This window comes from Hippopotamus amphibius, chromosome 15, assembly GCF_030028045.1.
Source record: "Hippopotamus amphibius kiboko isolate mHipAmp2 chromosome 15, mHipAmp2.hap2, whole genome shotgun sequence".
Taxonomy (NCBI): Eukaryota; Metazoa; Chordata; class Mammalia; order Artiodactyla; family Hippopotamidae; genus Hippopotamus; species Hippopotamus amphibius.
In genome coordinates, this window is record NC_080200.1 from 14,762,959 (window position 1) to 14,776,315 (window position 13,357).

Below are 13,357 nucleotides of genomic sequence, written 5' to 3' on the forward strand. Positions count from 1 at the left end.
GCATGTGAGATCTTAATTCCCCGACCAGGGATCAGCCACCCTTGAGACTTGTTTTATGGCCGAGCATGTGGTCCACTCTGGAGAATACTCCACATACACATGAGATGTATTCTGCAGTATTCTATAGATGCCCTTTAGCCAAACACATCAACAGTGCTATTTAAATCTTCTAGAATCTTGCTGATTTTCTGTTTAGTTGCTCTACCAATTATTGAGAGAGAAGTATTGAAATCTCTAACTATAATTTATGAATTGACTATTTCTATCAGTAATCCCATCAGTTTATGCCTCAGATATTTTGGAATTCTATTGTTAGGGACATAAACATTTGTGACTGTTGCATCTTCCTGTTGTACCATTAAAAATGTCCCTCTTTGGCGCTAGGAGTATTTTTCGTCTTAAAGTTGATTTTATCTGATATTAATACAGTCATTCTAGTTTTCTCGTGGTTACTTACAGTATATCTTTCCTCATCCTTTTACCTAAGGATCTAAGGGGTGTCTCTTACAGACGATATATAATTAAGCTGGATCTTGCCTTTTTAATCTGGTCTGACAATCTCTGCCTTTTGACGGAGGTGTTTAGACTACTCACGTTTAATGCAATTATTGATTCGGTTGGATTTACATTTATCATTTTGCTATTTGTTTTCTACGTCTTCCTTCTTTTTTGTTCTTCTGTTCATCATTGACTGCTTTCTTTTGTGTTAAATATTTAATGTACCACAATTCTTCTGTTGATTTTTTAAACTATATTTTAAAGTTATTTTCTTAATAGTTGCTCTAGGGATTACAATAAGCATTTTATTAACATCACAATCTGCTTCAGATTAACACTAACCTGGATCCCGATAAAATGTAGAAACTTTAATACAGCTCCATTTCATTCCTCCTGTTTTGTATATCATATATCCACATGTTATAAATACAACAGACTGCTCTATGCCTTTGGTCAATGGCCAAAGGGGTATGGTTGTTTTAGTTAATTCTGTCCAGTGTTACATGGTTAACGCTTTATATGATGTTATGTCTTTTAACTAAGAAGAAATGAGAGGGAAAAAAAATGTCTTTTCTATTAGCCCACATATTTACCATTCTTCCAGTGCTCTTTACTTCTTCCTTTGAACGTAAGTTACCAACATGTCACTTCCTTTCAGCTTAAAGAACCAGGAGGTCTGCCAGCAGCAAATCCTCTCAGTCTTTGTTTATCTGAAAATGTCTTTTTCCTTTCATTTCTGAAGGACAGTTTTGATGCATCAAGAATTCTGGGTTGACAGTTTTTTTCTTTTGAGCACTTTGAATGCCATTCAGTTCCCTTTTGGTTTCCATTTGAATGTCTCAGGTGAGAAGTCAGCTGTTAATTATATTAATGCTTCCCCTATACATGATTAGTTGTTTTTCTCTTGCTACTTTCAACATTTTCCCTTTTTCTCTGGCTTGTAACAGTCTGACTACGATGTGTCTAGGTATAGATCTCTTTGTATTTATGCTATTTGAGGTCTGTTGAGCTTCTCGGATAAGCTTCTCCTCAAATACATTTTTGGCCATTCTTTCTTCAAACAGTTTTTCTGTCTTGTCCCAAACACGCCTGCAACCTTGAGCTAACAGAGTCATTGTCCCTCCTCACTTGCCCATCTCCAAAACTGTCCCTTCAACCAACAAGGCCATGGGCAGGGCTGCTGTCCCCCACTCGAAATTGAGTGAGCCCCTTCTTACCCCTGCAGAGAAGCTGTTGGCCCTTACAGCCTGCAGTGGCTAGGCAGAACCTCCCTACCAAGAGAGCTGGGGAGAGAGCATGAGAGGAGCCCCAGGTCAAATGCCACAGATTCTCACCACTTTTACCCAAAGTTCAGCAGATTCTTATGCACAAGCACTTCTCAGATTGTTGTATGCTTCTGGTCAATTTCCAGAGTGCTGAAATGGTTCATTTTGGGGGGTCACTTCTGTCCTGCTTTACAATTGCTTTTTGGGGGGAAAGGATTTGACAATCTCTCCTCAGTCACTGCTGGACGTTGCCCTCCAGCCTTGATTTATTTTGAAAATAAAACACACACACATTGGCAGACTAAGTTAGAAAAATGCCAAAGAGAGATGAAGAGGGTAACTGCTGAGGAGAGAATTGATCATACCTTTTTATCGATCTCTGCATGCTCTAAATCTCCCCAGTGTGGTTTAAAAAAAAGTTGTATCTTGCTGATTTAAATTCGCCAGCAACTTCCTTAAAGAAAAAGGAAATTCTCTCTGCTAGAAGCCACCAGAAACTCCCCTGTAGTCTTCAATATGCCAAAACTGGGTCATAAGAATAGGATAGCATGAAAGAAAGAAGCAGTTTTTAAAAAAGAGCCAAATAGAAACTCTTTAAAAAAAAATACTATAAAGCACTGAAAAAAGATCAGCTGTACCTATATTCAACAACATAAGTAAATTTCACAAATATCATGTTGAATGAAAGCAAGCAAAGGGTACAGACTATATAATTCTAATTATTCAAAGTGCAGTGACTTCCCTGGTGGCACAGCGGTTAAGAATCTGCCTGCCAAGGCAGGTTTTATCCCTGCAATGGAAAGATACCACATGCTGTACAACAACTAAGCCCGAGAGCCACAACTACTGAGCCCACGCACTGCAACTACTGAAGCCCATGTCTTAGAGCCTGTGCTCCCCAACAAGAGAAGCCACAGCACTGAGAAGTCCACGTACCACAACGAAGAGTAGCCCCCACTCCCTGCAACTAGAGAAAGCCTGTGTGCAGCAACGAAGACCCAATGCAGCCAAAAAATAAAAAAATAAAGAAAGTGCAAAAACAGGAAAAACTAATTTATGCTGTTCAAAGCCAAGAAAGTGGTTACTCGGAGGGTACTGACGACAAGTGGGCATGAGGGTGCTAGTAACATTCTATTTCTTGATTTGAGCTACAAGGATGTACTCTGTGTGTGAAATGTACCACGTGGCACATGTGTACTTTTCATTATATACCTCAATTAAATGACATTCTCTACATGGAGGTTCCCAAGCGATGCGCCAGACACTCTCAAAGAGGATCCAAAGACTGCCTGCTTATAACACAAACCATGGTCACTCACTCCAAAAAAGATTATTTTAGAACTGGCTCTGAGCTGGACTTGATCCTATTATTTTGTCAAAATTCACAACTGTACTTCAACAAACTAGAAAGAACTTTCTACGTGGGCACTCAAGGAGACACTAGCTCTATCTTATTTTAAGTGACGCTTAAGACTAAAGGGTAGTTGTTACCAACACCTTTTTCCCTCACAGGCCATGGACCAGGGTCAATTCTGGGTATACATCTGTCACCCAGAGATGCAGAGTAGAGATTAGCACCCATTTTACAAATGAAGAAGCACATGCCAAGATCATCTGCCCAAGGTCAGTCAGGGAGTAAGATCTGACCTCCATTCTGCCGAAGCTGGGCTCCTTCCACAATCTCACACTGTTTCATGAGTGCCCTGGGGTGTCTCTAGTTCCAAAGGAGGACCCATGCTCTGCGTGCCTGGGTTAGTCTCTGTCTCTCACTCTCGTACGTTCTTTTATGCTCCTTCAATACTTAACCTCTCGCTCACAATTCACTGGCCTGCCCTACAGGAGAGCATGGCGATTACAGGAAAAATCTTCCCAGAACCTGGGAACACAAGAGAGATGCAGCAAATCTCCAGAATGTGGGCTCCTCCCTTTAGTCACTCACCTGTGAGAATGCTGAAGGGAAAGGGAAGGGAAAGCAGACTCAAACTTAAAATTTTATTTCTAGAACTTTAAAAAAGAGGCCTCTGGTTTTAGAAACTGGTTTAGGGACTGCAGAAAGCAGAGCCAGACAGAAAAGGCCTTTCTGGGTAGCAAGAACACAAAGCACACACCTCAGACTAATATCCTTCCCCAGTAAGAGGGGGTTAGATTTTCCCATTTATTTCGAGGCAGTAAGAATTTTTAAAGCCGGGAAATACCAAGTCAGACAATCTCTGAAGTCCTCAGGAGGCCAACAGTCTGGGCCCCAAATGAATTTAACACAAAGACTGCAGGTTGGGGTCCCTCTGTGGGGTCAGTCAACACAAGAAGGCAAAGGGCACCCAGGTTCTCCAGACCTGTACCTAATTCCCCTCACCCCACCCCGGGGCAGACAGACACGGAAGGAAGTCTGCAGAGGAGGCAGTGAGGGAGCCAAGGGATGAACCACAGAGGGGCTGTGGGGCTTCTCAGGAAGCCATGGCCACACCCACATGCCCACCGGCTGCTGGCTCAAGGAACATCAGGGTGAGAAGACTCTGTAAAGAATGGCTCTCACCAGAGCTCTGAAGGGAGGGGTGACAGCAGCAGCAGGAGCTAGGCCTGCAATTCTCTTTATAGGTAGAAAGAGGGTTTCTTAGTGAAGAAATGGGATGGCACATTGAGTCTTATTCCTTTCAAGCTTTTTCCTTAAAAGCTAAGGATTAAGAAAGTTAATCTTGAAGCAATCAGTATCGATTAAGAAGGAACCAACAGAGCACATCACAGAAGCCCCGAACAGAGGGGCCCTCCCTCCCTGGTGCACCTCCTGGAAGCAGTCATGGCGCATGTGAGAGGGCTGGGCTCCCTACTCTGCCCCTAGCCAAGTGACCCAGGCAGAGTGTAGCATCATCCCTGGCCTCCCATGCCCCAGATCTGAAAAGGAGGGAGGCTAGACCAAATGAAAAGTTTTCTTATAAATCAGAAGCACAGAGTTGCACAGCAGGTACAAGTTTAGTGAAGACCTGCTGCCAAGCAGAAAAGCCAACAGAGGCTACCATTCCCCCATCCTGTGAGACCCACACCCCATGCTACAGATGTCTGGGCCCTAAGAGGGAGGTCGCTTGGCCAGGATGGTGGGGGAGGTGCCAGGGCTGGAGCCCACAGCCATCTCCATGATAAGCCACCAAAAGCTGCTTCCTGCAGGCCTGTCAGGCAGCTTCACCCCCACCTCCTCACACCCAGGCCTGTCCCTGGTTCCAGCCCCTCCTGCTCACCTGTGTGTGGTTCGCATGTCCACGGGCCCGTCGCCCACCTGCCCGTCGCCTCTGCCCATGGCCACTGTCTCTGCACCTCTCAGCAAGCCTTGGGCTGGGCCTGCTCCCGGCTCAGGCGTCACTCTCATGTCTCCATCAGCATTTAAATCTGAAGCCAACACTCCTCTCTCCATTTTTATTTTCTTGCTCTCCACATCATCCTCTGCTGGGTCCCGTTCAAGTGCTCGTTTCTGACTCCGTGTTCGGCATGCTTCTTCAGTCATTCTGAATTTTAGGGGGAGGAAAAAACATGACATTTAAACTTGGCACAACAAAGTTGCAATCTTCTTTGCAACTTTTCACAATGTCAGCTCAGTGTTTTCCTCACCATGTGACAATGGCAGAAGTAGGTACAACAAATGAAGGGCCCACAAAGTGTGCCCAGGACATTTCTTCACTGCCTTGGGGAAGGACAGGGCAGAAGCAACAGCGCATCTGGGAAGCCAAGCTATGCATCTCCCCATCCGGGGCCAGAAACCTGCAAGGACCTGGACAGGAACAATGGAAAGTGACTGCTTATCAGAAAGAAGGAGGAAATCCCAGCACTCCAGACTCAAAAGCAGATAGAGGAAACTGTTCTAGATCTGAATTCCCTGCCTATGGGATCCTGAGCACCTACACTGGATTGGAGGCATCTGGAATCCAAGAAGGTCCAGCCCTGCACTGTGCTGATGAGGGCTGCCCGTTCTTCTCCCCCTTCAGTGAGGGACAGCCTCCTCACTCCCTGCTCACCTCAGGGGGGTGAGGAGTGGGGGGGTGGGGGTGGGGAAATCACATTTAACCCTTTGACTGCCAATGAGGTTGAGGTGAACTTTGAGTGGGGTGAGGCCTGGCCCATCACTATGCCGGCACCCTGTACCTGCAACATACACATTATCTTGATTGAAAAAAGAAAGAAAAGAAGAAAAAAACAGCTGAGTCAGTTTTTGATCCCATGACATCACTGGGCTCCACATGACCCTTCCCAGGATTCAGTCTGAGAGACAAAGCACTTTCCAGAAAACCAGTCTGAACCGGTTCCAGACAACAAGCTGAAGTGTTGTTAACCCTCACGGAGACAGGAGGGAAGACTGCGGTGATGTCTGTTTGCAGGGAGACTGCTGACATTCCACAACCGAGTCTGGGACACGGGTACTTGCTCTTAAAGGGGCTGCTCGGAGCCCAGCCTTGATGTCCCAACGGGGCAGGACATGGGAAACCAGACTTCAACAGTCAGGGTCTAAGAAGCCATGCAAGAGCTCATCACAGGACAAAAAAGGAATTTAGCTGCCAGGCTCCTGAACTCCCAAAGTACCAGTTCTCCACCGGACAGTCAATACCCACATCTACCAACGTGGGGCCCTGGGGAGGAGCACAATGCATGAGCCCCTCAGAGAATCCCAATTCACACCTGCAGTGTGCCTACACTGAAGACCTCCTGGCTCTGTGTCCAAGCAGGCAGGGCACCCAACACCTCAGTTTCCTCCCCAGAAAACACCCTGGGAGGCCTACCCTGGCAAGGGCCAGGCAGAACCAGTCCCAGAGCAGCCCACCTTCTGAACACTTGCGGGGGGGGGGGGGGGGGTGGGTGAGGCGGAGCACAGGGCAACAAAGGGGCCATATCACTGTACATGGGACACCCTCCTGAGCTGACTCATTTGCAACCTCCTTAAAGGAGCTGATATCACAAGTGAGCAACCATGCAGGGCCCTGCCTCGGACTCAAACTGAAAGGAAGGAAAGTGACAGCTGCTTTATGCTCCTGGCACAGGAGGCAGAGCGTCCGTCTGACACGTGTTAGGCCAGCGTGGCCCAGCCTGGGCACTCAAGACATCTGCTCCCACGGGCAGTCCAATCAGGCTGAATCAAGCATGTTCGCCTGTGGCCATGTCACCCCCCTGGGTGCTTCCCATTCCAGGCAGGGCTTCAGAACTCTGAAGCTCAGAGGCACAGGCTATCAACTTGGCCTCCATGTGCCCCCAAGCCCTCCTGGCATCCCAGCCGGCACTGCTGCCCACCCCGTAACACCTCAGCCCTCAGCCATATCCCATCCCTCTGCTCTCACCCAGATCTCCCCAACCCCGCTTCCACCTCCCTGTGTAGAGGTCATCTCCTCACTGTCCCAGAGGGAAGTGAGGGATGCTCCTATGTCCCTCTTAGCCTAAAGTTTTAGTTTCTGTCCCTCTCCAGCATGCTTTCATCACAAATGCTGTCAGCCTGCTCACTGAGTCTGTCTGTCCTATCTCCCCATGAGCTGCAGACAAGTCACTGCCCTGAATGTTGGTCAGCCTCCCCTCTTCTCCCTCATTGTGGGAGGGATGGGTCACTTTCCTTCTGGGCACCACCTAAACAACGGGAGCTGCTCCAATGCTTGGGGAACTGGATGAGAGGAGTGATTTCAGCAGCCATGTTGAATGGCAAGTACCTGTGCTCCCAGGACCAGAGGGGAACCTACTGGGGGTAAAAGATGAGGGGAATCCAGGACCTCAGGCAAGGAGGGCCCCCACTGGAGTCAGAGGAAATTCTGTCCCTAAGGGAGAAGCTCCCAGCCTGGCCTGGTACCCTGGGGGAGGAAGGGGGGTCCAAGGTGAACAGTGAGAATGCATCCCCCAATCTTGTACTCAGAACCCCCCCAGTGCCTCCCCACTCCACTTCTGCTCCAGCCCAGCCCACAGAGCCCCCACCCCCAGCACAGCCTCCAGCCTTGTGAGCCCCAAGCTCCAATCCATGAACCTCATCTGAACCCCAGACCCTGCAGGAAGTTCTTCCTTCTTCCCAAATGCCTACATGGATGGGGGGAGGAGGGCTGACCAAGGAGGTCGCTGTGTATCAGGTCATCAGACCAGCAAGCTGGTGCCCCAGTGACCTCACTTTATTGTCTGTCACTGGCGTAGGACAAGCGGTCACAAGGGGCCAGAGTAGAGCCTCACACCCATAGGGCTGCTCCCTCCAGCCCCAGAGACCACCCTAGGCCACAGGGCCCTTGTGGTGCCTCAGTTCTGGTCAGGGTCCCCAGCAGAAGACCCAGGAGACCGTCTGCGTGCACTCTGTGTGCAGTGTCAGGGCAGCTCACTCGGAAGCTGAGGGGCTGGAACTCTGCCAACCCCAGGCACGCCCTGTGCCTCTGGCAGACTGTTGAGTGGGGGAGGGGGGGCACGGCTGCTGCACCCCTCCCCCACCACACGAAGGACGAGCACAGCTGGAGGGGGCGGGGCCAGCGATGGGGACGGAGCCTCAGGCTGTGACCTACCCCTCCTTGGGTGGAGCCTCCTCCTCTGGGAAGGCGGTTGCCTTAGTGCCCACAAGGGGCCTGCCACCAGCCAATCCCAGACACCGCCAGGCGACTGCTCCGCCAGGCGACTGCTCCAGGGGAGGGCCGGTGTTGGTAAGGAGCGGCCCCTCCCTCCTCTCAGCAGGAAGGACCTGTGCCCCAACCTAGCACATCAGGGCTGGCGGCCACCACCCTACGGGCACAGAAGCAGGGACAGCAAAAAAAAAAAAGTTGTGAGGAAGAAATCAGCCTCAAGGAATGACGTGTGACCTAGGAATGAAGCACAACCGACACTTTCTGCAAAATGCAGTGGGGAGGTGCATTAGAATACTTTCTAAAGAGCAGGTGAGGAGGTTGGATTACCCCACCTGGCAAATTAGGACCTGCTTCAAAACTCCTGGCGAGTGAGGGAGGAATCGCAGCGGCAACAGCGTGAGTTCCGCCACAGGCCCGAGGAGGGCTGCTGGCCCACAGAGAGCAGCGCCTCTACTCGAGGCAGGGTCCCGTGCCGGCTGCTGCCTGCAGGGGCAGATCCGGCCAGCAGCAGGCCCACCGTAAAGATGCGGCCACCAGGGCTGCAAGGCTGCCTGAGGCACAGGCTGCGCAAACACAACCTGGCTGGATGGCCAGGAGGCAGCACAAGCCTTCCTCAGGCCGAAGAAGGACAGGTTCCAGCCACACCGGAGGTTCGCGAGCACACAGCACAGACCAATCCCAGGATGAGGAGCTACCAAGTCCCAAGCACAATGCTGACCCGGGGCTTTGTTTGGGTCGGACGAGAATTTCAATTGCTTCTACCAAAAGATGCTTTCTTTTAGTAAAATGTCACCTTCCAAATGGTCTGAAGACCTCAGGTGGAAAATCTCTAAAACAACTCCAAAAGGGTGAATTGTGCGGTGGCAGGAACCAATATTTTTAAACAGGACTGAGGAGACCAACGCTGACCCCACATGGGGGGGGGGGGGTGCAGTTAGACAGGCGTAAGTTCTAGAGCCATAACCCTGAGGTTATCATTAATCCTCTGTAATAGGAAATGCTATTTATATACACCACACGGTTACTAACAAAACAGCAGGAACACCACTAATAATGCTCCTGTTCAGGCATGGGGAAAGTGAGGCTTAGGAACATGTGTTTGGGAGAAGTGACATAAGTGATGCTCTGAAATGTATATGACATCGGGTGCTTTTTCCAGAATGAGCTCAAGGAGGTGGCAGAAGGAGGATACTGGGTGTAGACTGACCTCAGCTGGAGCACAGAGGGTAGGGGTTGTGTTGCAGGGGGAGTGGGATCCAATTTGTTCTAAAGGATCATGTGGCTGATCTGGGGACAGACTGGGGCAGGCGCAACAGTCGGGGGGGTTCTATATCTCGTGGCTCAGGATGGAAAGGGGACAGAGCAGTGGGGAGACATGACCAAACGCTGCGTGTACTTTAGAGGATTCAGACTACACAGCATATCAACAGCTGGACATGAGGTGAGAGAGGGTTGCTTTGTTTTTTGTTTTGTTTTTTTTCTGCCTGAGCAACTGGGAAAAGATGGACTTGACTTTCTGAGATGGGGAAGGAGCAGATAGTCTGGCACGCAGAGAGGCTGAGAAGTGTCTGCTAACAGGTGGAGGCCCGTTCACGGGAAAGCCACTGTCCTCAGGGCTGCATGGAAAGAAGGGCCTGGGCCTGTGCAGCAACCAACGCAGAGCTGAGTGACGAGAGGTTCCAGGCGCCAGCCTCTCTAGCCAGTGGCCAAGCTCCACACTCTCCACAGCCCCTGGCTGACAGGTACACGCCCTCCCTTCCAGACCAGAAACCTCACTCTGCTTTCGGCCTGAGCTACTTCCTGATGCATATCCTTGACTGACGGTGGCAGGGAGAGAGCAGCTGTGTTCTGGAAGGAACTCACACCAAAAACACCAGCTCTCAAATTTTAAATAATGTCAAACCTCGTTAAGGCCGAGTATAAGGGATGCAGTTTAACTTGGGAAATAGAAAGTTGATCCCAACAGCCTGCCCCCACCACCAGATACAGCAGAGAACAGAGGATGGACCTCAGAGAGCAACTGGCTAAGGGAGTTTGTCACTCTCTGAGCCTCAGTTTCCCCATCCATACCTCATAGATGCGCTATGTGAAGAGACAGAGTGACATTAGTAAAAATTTGAATGAGAAAACCAAGTTGCAGAATGATATACCATTCACAGTTCTAAAATGCTTACAACTTGCAGGAAAAAATACTGAAAGAAAGCTCACTAAAATCGAAACTGAAAGAAATTGGACTAAACTCCACAACACTCATCTCTGAAACTTTCACTGTCTGTATTAAGCATTTCTGTATTAAATTATTTCTCTTAACAGTGACTATCAGTTTCTTTGTATTCAAAGAAAACAAAGATTAAAAGGAGAGTTAGATAAAATAACACTCCCACCTACAGAGGCTGAGAACTGAAAGAACAAGTGGTGTGGGGTGAGGGTGAGGGGAGAAGGCCCTGTGCGGCGGGAGGACCCACGGCCAGCTCCTCCAACAGGCAGAACAAAGAACCCAAGATGAACTGTGACCTTCACTGGACTCAAAGGGGATGCCGTTGCCACTTTCCCATGTGTTGTTGGCAGCTTAAAAGTCCACCTTCTGTAACACTTGCTACAGCAACTCCTGAGCTCGAGCTCTAAGCAGTAAACCCAAACCCCTCAGCTCACCCGCACAGCCCATCTTCTGCCTTGGTCGGTAGCCGTCCCAAGTGGACATCAGGCCACAGCATCAGCGTGGGCTCACTCTAAGAGGGCCCACGGCCCACGCTGTCCCACGGCAACAACCCCACACAGCTCGGCGGCTTCAGCTCAACGTCAAACTCTTCCACGGCAGAAGATTTTTCCCATTCATCTCCGTCTGCAGTGTGGAGCAGACAGTACGGGTTCAGTATGTGCTACTGAGTTAAACCTACATTTCTCTAAATTAGCCTCATAAAGTGTATGATTCCTGGGGTTACCCTACAAGGCAAAATGTAGCAAGCAAGTCAAGTGCTCTCATTAAAAACTCCTGCATTCTCACTTTCTGGAAGGCGAGTGTACTGAGATGGAGCCTCACAGACTGAGGCCAAGGCGGGAACAGGAATCCAGGGAGACGGTCCAGGCAGAGGAACAGCCCGGGCCAAGTCGCTGAGCTGGGAGAGTCTCAGCAGAGGAAGGGAGGCCACAGTGAGTCCTGTTTCCTCAAAAAGAGAGCTAAGTGTTAGTCATTGACTGAAGCTGGGTTCTGAACACTTAATTGTCTGAAAACTTAAGACACTCCAGAAATACAGGTGTTTTCTCTCCTGTACATCATCAGAAGGCTCCCTGGCCCAGCCACCTGGCTTGCAGCTCCTCAGGCTTTCAAAGACCTGAACTAAGAAGAGAAGGACAAACTCTCCCTGCAGCAGTCCTGTGACCTGGGTGGGGACTCGCCACACCCATACATGTGGGGGCTGGGGGACAGGTGCCATTACCCAGAGCCTCTGGGGGTAGAAGACTAACCTGTCATCCCACAAGGTGGGGAAATCCAAGTCTAGTGGGCCTGGAATCCAGGTCCAACACTCTTCCTTCTACCTGGCATTCTTACAAGCTGCCCACTGTGGAACATTCCACTGTACAATCCTAAGGCCTTTTCTTAATCATGTTTAAATTGTTTGTTTTCACCTAGAGAGACAAGCACATGGTGGGGCTTAAATGATACTTCCCAGTGAGGAGGAGGACAGAACAGATGTCCTCAAATGCCTCCGCGGCAGCCTCACCTCAGAGAATGAAGACTTGCCCTGCCAGGGAAGACCACTGCTACCAAAACCTACAAGGCCCCTGTTGTCAGAGGTCACTGCCACCCACAAGGTAACAGGCCATGTGACAGCAGGGTCACGCCATCAATGATCCTGATGTATCCCCAGCTCCAGAAGAATGCCAACCACATAGTAGCTGCACTTCAAACACCTGATGAATGAAGAAATGTAGGTTTTGCAGAGAGGAGCTCAGGGACTGAGGGGTGGGGTGAGGGGTTGGTGAGCACAGGCTCCCTTTCAACACTGAGATTCTCAGATCTCAATCCAAGTTTAATGCTCCTCTGTTGTTAACAGAAACGTGGGGTCTTCTTTTACAGACAAAACACCTTACACTTACTGAGCATTTACCCCACATGAATCCTCTCAGATGCAAAGTGAATGCTATCATCAGCCCCTGTTTTACAGGTAGGGAAACTGAGGCAAGTAAAGGTCATACAGCAATGAGTGGGACAGTGCTGGAAACTGAAGCCCATGCTTCTCCAGACAGCACCCACTGAAATACCCCATCAACTACCCAGAGTCAGGCATGAGGTTTCCGAAGGACACAGGGAGCTCCTCACAAGCAGGAAGTTGGGCCTGACCACTTGCTCTGGTCCCACTGGGTCCAGATGAGATATTAAATGTTTACAACTTTATTGAGTGTTATGAGTGATACCACACCTTTTGCTGTTTGCTTTCAGAGTACAGTAAGTTCTGCTGGAGCACAACATATGCATTCCTAAAAACTGCCACATGGTGCAAAATCATACAATAAATACACAGGGCTTGTAGGAATAATGGGGTTAGGGCACAATACCCTAAAACTTCATCAGCAACATAAAGAAAAAAGACAGGAATCTGATTTTTAACTGACAGCATGTTAAACAGCTAAGAAATACACAAATGCTGCCTGAAGCCTTATGCCTCACCTGAGGGAAGATTTGGTGTTTGCTGTGACTGTGGGTGGGGTGCAGTTTCTAAGTCACTGTGACATGGTGGAAGGAGGCTGTTTGATCCCACAAGGGGAGGGGTGGGATGGGGGGGGGTCGTGATGGACATCTAAGGTGTGTGCACTTGCTTTGGGGTACCAGCAGGTGCTCTTTCAGCTGGGAGCAGTTTTCTGGATTCATTCATACAGGAGTCAGCAAACTTTTTCTTAAAGGGACACAGTAAATATTTTCAGCTCTGCAGGCCATTCAGTCTCTGCTCTGATTACTCAAGCTGTGCAACTGTGACAGTTCGTTCTCAAGTGGGCACGGCTGTGTCCCAATCACACTTTATTTACCCAAACAGGCCAGCA

At 49.3% G+C, this 13,357-nt stretch overlaps 1 protein-coding gene across 5 annotated transcripts in view; it reads right to left on the reverse strand.

Moving 5' to 3' along the window:
• Window positions 1–13,357, reverse strand: part of GATAD2A (GATA zinc finger domain containing 2A) — a 94,296-nt gene that overhangs the window by 29,169 nt on the left and 51,770 nt on the right. For 3 of the 5 annotated variants that reach the window (XM_057708999.1, XM_057708998.1, XM_057708997.1), the window contains one exon: window positions 4,994–5,257. In XM_057708999.1, coding sequence (XP_057564982.1) covers window positions 4,994–5,256 — 263 coding nt within the window. In that variant the 5' untranslated portion in view covers window position 5,257. Of the gene's footprint in view, window positions 1–4,993; window positions 5,258–10,969; window positions 11,058–13,357 lie in introns of those variants that run through there. The other 2 variants (XM_057708995.1, XM_057709000.1) reach the window with 2 other exon arrangements.